At 40.2% G+C, this 13,998-nt stretch overlaps 1 protein-coding gene across 1 annotated transcript; it reads left to right on the forward strand.

Moving 5' to 3' along the window:
* The first annotated feature begins 11,995 nt into the window (after positions 1-11,995).
* LOC122484360 (olfactory receptor 5B2-like) lies at positions 11,996-12,946 on the forward strand. The gene has a single exon (XM_043582312.1). It carries the CDS (start codon positions 11,996-11,998, stop codon positions 12,944-12,946), a length of 951 nt encoding a protein of 316 aa, XP_043438247.1.
* The last annotated feature ends 1,052 nt before the right edge of the window (positions 12,947-13,998 follow it).

Genomic DNA, 13,998 nt, shown 5'->3' on the forward strand with positions numbered 1-13,998 from the left:
AGCATGAAATTTTGCCATTTGCAACAATATGGATAGACCTTGCGGGTATTACTCTAAGTGAAATAAGTCAGATAGAGAAAGACAAATACTGTATGATTTTATTTATATGTGGAATTTTTTCCCAATGTATGAAGTTTATTGTCAAATTGGTTTCCATACAATACCCAGTGCTCATCCCAAAAGGTGCCATCCTCAATACCCATCACCCACCCTCCCCTCCTTCCGACCCCCATCAACCCTCAGTTTGTTCTCAGTTTTTAAGAGTCTCGTATGCTTTGGCTCTCTCCCACTCTAACCTCCTTTTTTTTTCCTTCCCCTCCCCCATGGGTTTCTGTTAAGTTTCTCAGGATCCACATAAGAGTGAAACCATATGGTATCTGTCTTTCTCTGTATGGCTTATTTCACTTAGCATCACACTCTCCAGTTCTGTCCACGTTGCTACAAAGGGCCATATTTCATTCTTTCTCATTGCCACGTAGTACTCCATTGTGTATATAAACCACAATTTCTTTATCCATTCATCAGTTGATGGACATTTAGGCTCTTTCCATAATTTGGCTATTGTTGAGAGTGCTGCTATAAACATTGGGGTACAAGTGCCCCTATGCATCAGTACTCCTGTATCCCTTGGGTAAATTCCTAGCAGTGCTATTGCTGGGTCAGAGGGTAGGTCTATTTTTAATTTTTTGAGGAATCTCCACACTGTTTTCCAGAGCGGCTGCACCAATTTGCATTCCCACCAACAGTGCAAGAGGGTTCCCGTTTCTCCACATCCTCCCCAGCATCTATAGTCTCCTGATTTGTTCATTTTGGCCACTCTGACTGGCGTGAGGTGGTATCTGAGTGTGGTTCTGATTTGTATTTCCCTGATAAGGAGCGACGTTGAGCATCTTTTCATGTGCCTGTTGGCCATCCGCATGTCTTCTTTAGAGAAGTGTCTATTCATGTTTTCTGCCCATTTCTTCACTGGGTTATTTGTTTTTCGGGTGTGGAGTTTGGTGAGTTCTTTATAGATTTTGGATACTAGCCCTTTGTCCGATATGTCACTTGCAAATATCTTTTCCCATTCTGTTGGTTGCCTTTTAGTATTGTTGGTTGTTTCCTTTGCTGTGCAGAAGCTTTTTATCTTCAGAAGGTCCCAGTAGTTCATTTTTGCTTTTAATTCCCTTGCCTTTGGGGATGTGTCAAGTAAGAACTTGCTATGGCTGAGGTCAGAGAGGTCTTTTCCTGCTTTCTCCTCTAGGGTTTTGATGGTTTCCTATCTCTGATTCAGGTCCTTTATCCATTTTGAGTTTATTTTTGTGAATGGTGTGAGAAAGTGGTCTAGTTTCAACCTTCTGCATGTTGCTGTCCAGTTCTCCCAGCACCATTTGTTAAAGAGACTGTCTTTTTTCCATTGGATATTCTTTCCTGCTTTGTCAAAGATTAGTCGGCCATACGATTGTGGGTCTAGTTCTGGGGTTTCTATTCTATTCCATTGGTCTATGTGTCTGTTTTTGTGCCAATACCGTGCTGTCTTGATGATTACAGCTTTGTAGTAGAGGCTAAAGTCTGGGATTGTGATGCCTCCTGCTTTGGTCTTCTTCAAAATTACTTTGGCTATTCGGGGCCTTTTGTAGTTCCATATGAATTTTAGGATTGCTTGTTCTAGTTTCGAGAAGAATGCTGGTGCAATTTTGATTGGGATTGCATTGAATGTGTAGATAGCTTTGGGTAGTATCGACATTTTGACAATATTTATTCTTCCAATCCATGAGCATGGAATGTTTTTCCATTTCTTTATATCTTCTTCAATTTCCTTCATAAGCTTTCTATAGTTTTCAGCATACAGATCTTTTACACCTTTGGTTAGATTTATTCCTAGGTATTTTATGCTTCTTGGTGCAATTGTGAATGGGATCAGTTTCTTTATTTGTCTTTCTGTTGCTTCATTGTTAGTGTATAAGACTGCAACTGATTTCTGTACATTGATTTTGTATCCTGCAACTTTGCTAAATTTATATATCAGTTCTAGCAGACTTCTGGTGGAGTCTATCGGATTTTCCATGTATAATATGTCATCTGCAAAAAGTGAAAGCTTGACTTCATCTTTGCCAATTTTGTTGCCTTTGATTTCCTTTCGTTGTCTGATTGCTGATGCTAGAACTTCCAACACTATGTTAAACAGCAGCAGTGAGAGTGGATATCCCTGTCGTGTTCCTGATCTCAGGGAAAAAGCTCTCAGTTTTTCCCCATTGAGGATGATGTTAGCTGTGGGCTTTTCATAAATGGCTTTTATGATCTTTAAGTATGTTCCTTCTATCCCGACTTTCTCAAGGGTTTTTATTAAGAAAGGTGCTGAATTTTGTCAAAGGCCTTTTCTGCATCGATTGACAGGATCATATGGTTCTTATCTTTTCTTTTATTAATGTGATGCATCACGTTGATTGATTTGCGAATGTTGAACCAGCCCTGCATCCCAGGAATGAATCCCACTTGATCATGGTGAATAATTCTTTTTATATGCTGTTGAATTCGATTTGCTAGTATCTTATTGAGAATTTTTACATCCTATTCATCAGGGATATTGGCCTGTAGTTCTCTTTTTTACTGGGTCTCTGTCTGGTTTAGGAATCAAAGTAATACTGGCTTCATAGAATGAGTCTGGAAGTTTTCCTTCCCTTTCTATTTTTTGGAATAGCTTGAGAAGGATAGGTATTATCTCTGTTTAAACGTCTGGTAGAACTCCCCTGGGAAGCCATCTGGTCCTGGACTCTTATTTGTTGGGAGATTTTTGATGACTGATTCAATTTCTTCGCTGGTTATGGGTCTGTTCAAGCTTTCTATTTCCTCCTGACTGAGTTTTGGAAGAGTGTGGGTGTTTAGGAATTTTTCCATTTCTTCCAGGCTGTCCAGTTTGTTGGCATATAATTTTTCATAGTATTCCCTGATAATTGCTTGTATCTCTGAGGGATTGATTGTAATAATTCCATTTTCACTCATGATTTTATCTATTTGGGTCATCTCCCTTTTCTTTTTGAGAAGCCTGGCTAGAGGTTTGTCAATTTTGTTTATTTTTTCAAAAAACCAACTCTTGGTTTCGTTGATCTGCTCTACAGTTTTTTTAGATTCTATATTGTTTATTTCTGCTCTGATCTTTATTATTTCTCTTCTGCTGGGTTTAGGCTGCCTTTGCTGTTCTGCTTCTAGTTCCTTTAGGTGTGCTGTTAGATTTTGTATTTGGGATTTTTCTTGTTTCTTGAGATAGGCCTGGATTGCAATGTATTTTCCTCTCAGGACTGCCTTCGCTGCATCCCAAAGCTTTTGGACTGTTGTATTTTCATTTTCATTTGTTTCCATATATTTTTTAATTTCTTCTCTAATTGCCTAGTTGACCCATTCACTCTTTAGTAGGGTGTTCTTTAACCTCCATGCTTTTTGAGGTTTTCCAGACTTTTTCCTGTGGTTGATTTCAAGCTTCATAGCATTGTGGTCTGAAAGTATGCATGGTATGATCTCAATTCTTGTATACTTATGAAGGGCTGTTTTGTGACCAGTATGTGATCTGTCTTGGAGAACGTTCCATGTGCACGCGAGAAGAAAGTATATTCTGTTGCTTTGGGATGCAGAGTTCTAAATATATCTGTCAAGTCCATCTGATCCAATGTATCATTCGGGGCCCCTGTTTCTTTATTGACCGTGTGTCTAGATGATCTATCCATTTCTGTAAGTGGAGTGTTAAAGTCCCCTGCAATTACCACATTCTTATCAATAAGGTTGCTTATATTTGTGAGTAATTGTTTTATATATTTGGGGGCTCCCGTATTTGGCGTATAGACATTTATAATTGTTAGCTCTTCCTGATGGATAGACCCTGTAATGATTATATAATGCCTTTCTTCATCTCTTGTTACAGACTTTAATTTAAAGTTAGTTTGTCTGATATAGGTATGGCTACTCCAGCTTTCTTTTGACTTCCAGTGGCATGATAAATAGTTCTCCATCCCCTCCCTCTCAATCTAAAGGTGTCCTCAGGTCTAAAATGAGTCTCTTGTAGACAGCAAATAGATGGGTCTTGTTTTTTTATCCATTCTGATACCCTATGTCTTTTGGTTGGCGCATTTAGTCCATTTACATTCAGTGTCATATAGAAAGATATGGGTTTAGAGTCATTGTGATGTCCATAGGTTTCATGCTTGTAGCGATGTCTGTGGTACTTTGTCTCACAGGATCCCCCTTAGGATCTCTTGCAGGGCTGGTTTAGTGGTGACGAATTCCTTCAGTTTTTGTTTGTTTGGGAAGACCTTTATCTCTCCTTCTATTCTAAATGACAGACTTGCTGGATAAAGGATTCTTGCCTGCATATTTTTTCTGTTCATCACATTGAAGATCTCCTGCCATTCCTTTCTGGCCTGCCAAGTTTCAGTAGAGAGATCAGTCACGAGTCTTATAGGTCTCCCTTTATATTTTAGAGCACGTTTACCCCTTGCTCCTTTCAGAATTTTCTCTATCCTTGTATTTTGCCAGTTTCACTATGATATGTCATGCAGAAGATCGATTGAAGTTACATCTGAAGGGAGTTCTCTGTGCCTCTTGGATTTCAATGCTTTTTTCCTTCCCCAGATCAGGGAAGTTCTCAACTATTATTTCTTCAAGTACCCCTTCAGCACCTTTCCCTCTCTCTTCCTCCTCTGGAATACCAATTATGCATATATTATTTCTCTTTAGTGCATCACTTAGTTCTCTAATTCTCCCCTCATACTCCTGGATATTTTTATCTCTCTTTTTCTCAGCTTCTTCTTTTTCCATAATTTTATCTTCTAGTTCACCTATTCTCTCCTCTGCCTCTTCAATCCAAGCTGTGGTTGTCTCCATTTTATTTTGCAGCTCATTGATAGCATTTTTTAGCTCCTCCTGGCTGTTCCTTAGTCCCTTGATCTCTGTAGCAAACGATTCTCTGCTGTCATTTATACTGTTTTCAAGCCCAGCGATTAATTTTATGACTATTATTCTAAATTCACTTTCTGTTATATTGTTTAAATCGTTTTTGATCAGTTCGTTAGCTGTCGTTATTTCCTGGAGGTTTTTTTGAGGGGAATTCTTCTGTTTCGTCATTTTGGATAGTCCCTGGAGTGGTGCGGACCTGCAGGGCACTTCCCCTGTGCTGTGGTGTATAACTGGAGTTGGTGGACGGGGCCGCAGTCCGACCTGCTCTCTGCCCCCAGCCCACCTCTGGGGCCACAGTCAGACTGGTGTGTGCCTTCTCTTCCCCTCTCCTAGGGGCGGGATTCACTGTGAGGTGGCGTGGCCTGTCTGGGCTACTTGCACACTGCCACGCTTGTGGTGCTGGGGATCTGGCATATTAGCTGGGGTGGATCGGCAAGGTGCACGGAGGTGGGAGGAGCAGGCTCAGCTTGCTTATCCTTCAGTGATCGGCTTGGGGAGGGGCCCTGCTGCACCGGGATTGAGTGAGACCCGCGGGAGGGATGGCTCCGCAGAAGCACAGCGTTGGGTGTTTGCATGGTGCAAGCAAGTTCTCTGGCAGGAACTGGTTCCCTTTGGGACTTTGGCTGGGGGATGGGTGAGGGAGATGGTGCTGGTGAGGGCTTTTGTTCCCCGCCAAGCTGAGCTCTGTCATCTGGGGCTCAACAACTCTCCCTCCCTTTGTTCTCCAGCCCTCCCGCTCTCTGAGCAGAGCGGTTAGCCTATAACCTTCCAGATGTCAAGTCCCTCTTGCTGTCGGAACACATTCCGTCTGGCCCCTCCACTTTTGCAAGCCAGACTCAGGGGCTCTGCTTGGCCCGCAGGCTGCCTCTCTGCCCCGGCTCCCTCCCGCCAGTCCGTGGAGCGCGCACCGCCTCTCCGCCCTTCCTACCCTCTTCCGTGAGCCTCTCGTCTGCACTTGGCTCCAGAGACTCTGTTCTGCTAGTCTTCTGGCGGTTTTCTGGGTTATTTAGGCAGATGTGGGCGGAATCTACGTGATCAGCAGGATGTGGTGAGCCCAGCGTCCTCCTACGCCGCCATCTTCCCAGGATCCTCCTATATGTGGAATTTTAAAAACAAAACAAGTAAAACAACAACAAAAAACCCAGACTCATACAGAGAATAGATTGGGGTTGACAGAGAGAAAGAAGACTTAGGGGGCATCAGTGGGGAAAGGGTGAAGGGGATCAAGAAAAACAAATTTCCAGTTATAAAATAAATACGTCATAGGAATATAATGTACAGCATGGGGGATATAGTCAATAATATTGTATTCGCGTTGTATGGTGACAGACAATATCTAGCCTTATTGTGGTAATCAGTTTGCAATATATACAAATGTCAAGTCACTATGTTATACACCTGAAACTAATATATTATATGTCCATTATAACTCAATAAATAATATTTTTCATTTTAAAAAAAAGACAAGAAATAAGAAGTATTGGCAAGAATGTGGAGACAAAGGACCCTCATATACCATTTGTGGGAATGTAAATTAGTGTACCCACTTCCAGGAACTATAGCACTTCCTCAAAAAAATGTTTGTTGTGGCATTGCTTATAATAGCCAAGATATGGAAGCAATCCAGGTGTCCACTGATAGAGTAATGGATAAAGAAGAAGTGATATATATATATCTATATATATATATATATATATATATATTACTCATCCATAAAAAAAGATGGGATCTCGCCATTGTGACAACATGGATTGACCTAGAGGGTATTACACTCAGTGAAATAAGTTAGTCAAAGAAAGACAAATATCATACAATTTCACTTATATGTGAAATCTGAAGAAACAAATGAACAAACAAACAAAAAAAGAAGCAGACCCATAAATACAAGAAACAAATAGATGGTTTCCAGAGGGAAGGGGTAGGCAAGGATGGGAAAAAGGGGTGAGGGGGAGTGGGAGATACAGGCTTCCAGTTATGGAATGTATAAAAGGTACAGCATAAGGAATAAAGTTACAGCATAGGGAATATAGTCAAAGGTGTTGTGATAGCATTGTATGGGGTCAGATGGTAGCTACACTCGTGATGAGCACATAACATACAGACTTTTCTAGTCACTTGGTTGCATGCCTGAAACTAGTGTAACATTGTGTGTCAACTATTGTTCGGTGTAAAAAAGTATACTACAGTAAAACCTTGGATTGCAAGTAACTTGTTCTCCAAGTGTTCTGCAAGACGAGCAAATATTTCTAATAAATTTTAACTTGATAAATGAACGACGTCTTGCAATATGAGTAGTACATGATGCCGAACATCACATGATCACAACCGAGCCAATGATTCTTCTTTCTCTCTCGCTTGCCACTGTGAGATTGTGGGTGATCGTCTCTCATGCTTGGATGCTGGGTCCCATGCTGTGGTGTTTGGCAAAAATTATCTATTTTTCAGAACTTTGGAAGGTGCCCCAAACTGGTGTAATTTTTGTCGCTTCAAAGCACCTATGGACAGTTCTTTGATTTTCCATACAAGAGTAAGCTTAGGAATGCTTTGCTTGGTTTTGGTCAGGCTGCTTGAAGGTATAGACCCTTTCCTCTGCTGTCTTATTGCCAGTTATATTAAATACAGTATATGACAAGAGTTTATTAATACTGTACTGTAGTCAACATCAGTTAGTGATAATGAAAGTCGTCCTATACAATAATCCTCCTCGTTCATGTCTCCCTCAGCCACGAAGGTTTTCAAAGGTAAGCACAGGTTAATTTGTTTATTTATCCTTGTATTTTGTATTTTTTTAAATTATTTTGTATTATATTATGGTATTGTAATCAGTTTTACGTGAATATTTTTGGGTTGTAGAACTAATCATCTGAGTTTCCATTATTTCCTATGGGGAAATTTGCTTTGACAGACAAGTGCTTTGGATTACAAGCATGTTTCTGGAAGGAATTATGCTCACAAACCAAGGATTTACTGCATTTATGAACAAAATACAAAAAATAAATGAGCAGAGTAAAATTAGCAGGAAGAAGGAATAGAAAGTCCAAATCTACACCCCCTGATAGAAACACAGGTTTAACAATTTAAGTAACAAAATACCCTTCTGAGAAGTCCGAAGTCCAGTTCAGTGTCTCATCTGTTGAATTCCTAACCTTTGGTACTCCGAAATGTGATCTTGTATAGAAATAAGATTGTTGCAGATTTACATACTTAAGATGAAGTGCCACTGGGGTAGAGTAGGCCCCAAATCTAATAGGACTCGTGCCCCTTTAAAAAATGGAATATTTAGACAGATGCAGGCACAAGGGGGGAACACCAAGTGAAGAGGAAGACAGAGGTCAGAATGGTCAGCAGACCAAGGAATGCAAACGAACGCCAGGACATCACCCTGATGCTTGGGGACAGATATGAGACAAATTCTCCCTTACAGAATTCACAAGTAACCAACAGAACCAACCCCATCGACACATTGACCTCAGATTTCTAGTATCCAGAAATGTGAGACGATACATTTCTGTTGTTAATGCCACCTTCTTTGTGGTACTTTTTAAGAGCAGTCTTAGGAAATTAATATAGGCAACAATATGGATGAATCTCAGATACATCTTACATGAAGGAATCCAGACACAAAGGCTACACACACTAGGACTCAACTTACAGGACATTATTGCAAAGACAAAATTACATGGACAAAAGCGGTTATGTGGTTTCCAGGGACAGCAGGTGGGAGAAGGGGTTGAGCACAAAGAAGCTTGGGGTTTGGTGTAGACAATGGAACTCTTCTATATCACGATGGTGCTGGCAGCTATGTGACCTTGTAAATGTGGCCAAACTCTTAGATTTATACAATCAAAACTAGGGGTATCATTGTTGTTTCTAAATTCTACTTCAGTTAGAAAATGGGTGAAATATAAGAAAGAACATGTGATATAAAACCATGTGTGCACCCTCATCAGATCCATGAGGTCCCCACAGGCTGTTTAACTGCTTCTCCCTGAGAAGGTGGATGAGAGCTACAGACGCCCTCCTGGGGGACATGCACGGAGAACTCCGTGTCTATCTCACTCCCTCCTGATTCCATGAGATAGCCCCTGAAATCCCAGCAGGACTCAACCTGACATCATTTCAGAGGGACCAGGCCATGTGCCACGCCCCTCTGGCCATCATTTATTCAGCTGACTGCTATCGTTGCTGGTACATGCAGACCTTCCTCCCTGACCTTGGACCTGAGAATTTGTTTCCAGCCTGCGATCGTGGCCAGGGAAAACATCTCCTCATGGAAATGATATTGATTGAGTTCAAAGCGAGAACCCCTCAGCAAGGTGTTTTCTAGAGCTTCCCTCCTTTGCTCATCACGACACAATTCTGTGAATTATGTAGGAGAGGTGATTTTATCCTTTATTTTACAAATAGGGAGAAGACAAGCGGCTGCTCCAAAAGCATAGTCAGAACTAAGGGTGGGTTTAGGACTTGGATCATGTTTGTGACTCCATGTTGGGATCTTTCCTCCAATTTTACCTGTCTTAGAAGTCTTGGAATTTTCACTAGTACCTGATAGAGAACATCTCCAACAGTATATATGCATTATTTCATAGCAAAAAGTCTGATTTCAGACTCACCATTCAAGATTGCCTGCCTGTCTCTTCTTTTCTGCCAGCGAGGTAAGCTTCTATGTTGCATGTATTTTTTTATTTTTAGTAAGAAGTATAATTCATGAAAAATCCATGGGGCGCTCTACCTGCTATGAGTCATTTGAGCACCGAAATAGATGATTTGAACATTACTTCTAAAGCAGTGAGCTGAGGCTGGGATTTTAGTATCAAGATTTCCATCAATGGGGAGTTTAGCAATATTTACGGAGTAACATCAACTGCTTTCTTTAAAAAGATCAGCCAAACAAAAAAGTTAAGTGATGCTCTGATTCAGTAACTTTTAAATTCATCTTATTTACTATCTCTGTCCTGTCACTGGAGGTTAAAAAAAAAAAAACCCAGAAGACAGTGAAACAATCTCTCTATAAACTACAAAGTGTTATAATTCAATTAACAAGATTAGTACTCCGCTGTAATCTCTCCAGCATTATCTGGTCCTTATTAATATTGCTAGCACATCTACAGAGGCCAATGATAAGGTCTCTGAAAGCACAGGCTTTTGACTTGGTCACAGGGTCATTTGAATCTTGAATCTTCCTCATTCAAGCTATGTAATTGTAGAGCTTTACATAACCTCTCAAATGATAAAGGGGGAATAACAATTACACTGACCTCACAACATCTCAGTGAATTTAAATGAAATGATACATTTTTACACATATATACAAACACATGCATAAATACATGTCCACATGCATGAATAGAAATGTATATGCATATAGCTCTTACTGTTTGTAGAACATGTCCTATTCTGAGATGTTATGATTGTCAAAGCTTGACAGACACAACGACCTCAGGGTCTAGGTTTGGTGAGGATGTGACAGAATCAGGAGGGAATGGTAGAGAGTGATCAGTTGAGGACAGATGTCTTTCTAAAGGCTTCAAATTCAAGGTTAAAAGATTTAAGACACTGTTCCTACACAAGAACATATCACATAAATTAAAAATGTGGAGCGCCCCACCAAAACAGACCTGCAGGCTCAAGGCGGTCAAAAACTGGGACCTTTCAACCCTTGATCTTGGTGATTCAACTATGAGATGATAGTAATGGAAGGAAGAGTGAGTTTAAGAAAAGACACTCTTTTGACTCTTGCTAAAATATGGATTTTAAGAAAGAAATTAAGCAAAAGAATGGCTCATTTGGAATGACTAGAACAGAACTTGAGCTGGCAGAGGACAGACTGAGGAACACTGGAAGGAACAAAATAATCAGTGGACCAAGTGTGTGAGAAAAAGGAAACCAAGGAGAGGCTACAAGGCCTCAGAACTCATCCACACCTGAATCCCTCAAATCACCACCCACCTTTCCCAAACAGAAAGGTTATCATTCCGTCCTAGAAATATTACTACAGTAACATTGGTCAGGCCATGCTAAACATCCAACATTTTACCCCTTGTTTATAATGCATTATCTCATTTGTATCACTCAACAATATCTTGGAGATCTCGTTACAATCTGCACTGTGTGTATGGAAGAAATCAGGTCCTGGTACTGAGGTTGGAATCAATGTTTCTTGGGTGGTAAATGATAGGGTTGATAGGCACCACTTCCTAGAGCCTCAGCTCTACACCTGACATTGTGCCTTGCCCTCAGAATTGTCTCTTCTGGCTATACATGCCCTACTGCTCAAGTTATCCCACTACATCCATAATGCTTGTATGTCTCAGTTACTTAAGTAGAAAGCCACGAACACTGAGTTTGGAACAATGAAGTCAATGAGTATGTGTAAATTGAGTTAAGTTCAATTTTACTTAAATTAAGACCAGTGGACTGAAGAACCAGTCGTGGGTGCAAAACTTGGCTTTGGCAGTAATAATTTTGTAAACTTAAATACATGATTTAATCTCTGTGCTTCACAAGTTAAATGGGGGTAATAAAGAACTAGTCAATCCCATAGGGTTGTTGAAAAAAATGAATGAATACACACAAAGTGTCTAGAGTAGTTTCTGTCTAGAGCAACATACAGGTATAAACATTTAATGATCCATGGAACTGAAATGACAGATATATTTGATTTCAGACTTGCCATCTTGATCAAGACATTACTCTTCACATCTCAGTTTACAAATTTACAAAATTTAGAAAGTGAGACTTGATCCATGAAGATCCTTCAGTTTTAGCAATGTGTGACTGTATAGAGAATTCATGCATTGCATTTCATTGTCAAGCTCACACGTGAGATCTGAATAATATGAAGAATTACTGCTGTAAAGAAATAATGCACATCTATCTATCATCTATCTACCTACCAATCTATCATTGAGATATCTATCTAGATTATCTATCTATCATCTATCATCTATCTTTCTGTGTATCTATCTTTCTACGTATCTGTTTCAATTTCACTTCACTTGCTTTTTTGTTTATGACTCTTCCTTTATTTTCATCACTACAGGGCATATTGCGGTTCCCAAACAACATCATGAAGAACAACACAGAAGTGGCTGAATTCATTCTGCTGGGACTAACCAATGACCCAAAGCTACAGATCCTTCTATTTATCATGTTCACCCTCATTTACCTCATCACACTGTTTGGAAACATGGGGATGATTGTTTTGATTCTCTTAGACTCTCATCTCCACACTCCCATGTACTTTTTCCTCAGTAACCTGTCTCTGGTGGACTTTGGTTACTCTACAGCTGTCACTCCCAAAGTTATGGCTGGGCTCCTTATGGGAGACAAAGTCATCTCTTACAATGCATGTGCTGCCCAGATGTTCTTTTTTGGAGCCTTGGCCACTGTGGAAAATTTCCTTTTGGCCTCAATGGCCTATGACCGCTACACAGCAGTGTGCAAACCCCTCCATTACACCACCACCATGACGACAAGGGTGTGTGCATGTCTGGCGATAGGTTCCTACATCTATGGTTTCTTGAATGCTTCCATCCACATTCGGGACACGTTCAGTCTCTCATTCTGCAAGTCCAATCGGATCCATCACTTTTTCTGTGATGTTCCAGCTGTTATGGCTCTATCTTGTTCTGATAGACATGTCAGTGAACTTATTCTTATTGTGGTAGCAAGCTTCAACATCTTTTTTGCTGTCTTTGTTATCTTGATTTCCTACCTGCTCATATTTATCACCATCCTGAAGATGCACTCAACTCAGGGTTATCAGAAGGCTTTATCCACGTGCACTTCCCACCTCACTACAGTCTCCATCTTCTATGGGACAGCCATATTTATGTACTCCCAGCCCACCTCCAGCCATTCCATGGACTCAGACAAAATCGCATCCATGTTCTACACTATGGTTATTCCCATGCTGAACCCCCTGGTCTATAGCTTAAGAAACAAGGAGGTTAAAACTGCTTTCAAGAAGGTGGGTGAGAAGGCAAAACTGTCTCTAGGCCTTCTACTAAAGTCATAGCATGCACAATGATCTGTGTAAATCCTCTCAGACTTCCAACATGCAGTTAGTCACATTTTAATGCCCCCCACTCCACCTAAATTACTGAGGCAATACGATCTCTTGTTCAAAAGTCTATCATCTGGAAAAAGAAGTATATGTCCAAATACATGATATCCAAATGAGGATGGCCAATGGGAACCTTAAAAATTTGGGGGCCCTGCTTGTAGTAAAACTTATTAATTATATGTTAATTATTTTCCTTACCATATAACAATGCATCTCTATATGTAAACCATGGCACACAAAAATCCATGAATAGAAGCATATGGAAGAATCCCATATGTGCAGATGCACACAGGAGCGGGAAATTAGTTAAAGGAGTTAAATGTAGTGTGGCTAGTTTTTAATAGAAAAGTTAAAATAGTCAATTTAAATATTAGAATATGAATTTATGTCTGACGTTATTTATTTCCGTAGTTAAAATTTTTTCAAGAGTCCAAAATGGGGATTAAGAATACACTTACCTTGGGGCGCCTGGGTGGCGCAGTTGGTTAAGCGTCCGACTTCAGCCAGGTCACGATCTCGCGGTCCGTGAGTTCGAGCCCCGCGTCGGGCTCTGGGCTGATGGCTCAGAGCCTGGAGCCTGTTTCCGATTCTGTGTCTCCCTCTCTCTCTGCCCCTCCCCCGTTCATGCTCTGTCTCTCTCTGTCCCAAAAATAAATAAACGTTGAAAAAAAAAATTTAAAAAAAAAAAGAATACACTTACCTTGGTGAGCACCGAGAAATGTATAAAATTGTCAAATCATTACATTGTACACTTGAAACTAATATAACACTGTATGTTAATTATACTTGAATAAGAAGAAAAATGACTGAAGGTGGCAAAACAAAGGTCCCAAATGAAGTAAGACATGACATAAATTTTTAAATAAAAATATATACTTTTGTGGCACATTTTATTCAGAGCTACATGCATACAATATTTTAAAGGAATCAATACTTCTGTCTTTAGTGTTTGTTAGAAACAGATTTGTCACAGGGCAATTTTCAAAAGCAAGAAGGCCAGAAAA

The sequence above is a fragment of the Prionailurus bengalensis genome, chromosome D1 (genome assembly GCF_016509475.1).
Source record: "Prionailurus bengalensis isolate Pbe53 chromosome D1, Fcat_Pben_1.1_paternal_pri, whole genome shotgun sequence".
NCBI classification, from domain to species: Eukaryota; Metazoa; Chordata; class Mammalia; order Carnivora; family Felidae; genus Prionailurus; species Prionailurus bengalensis.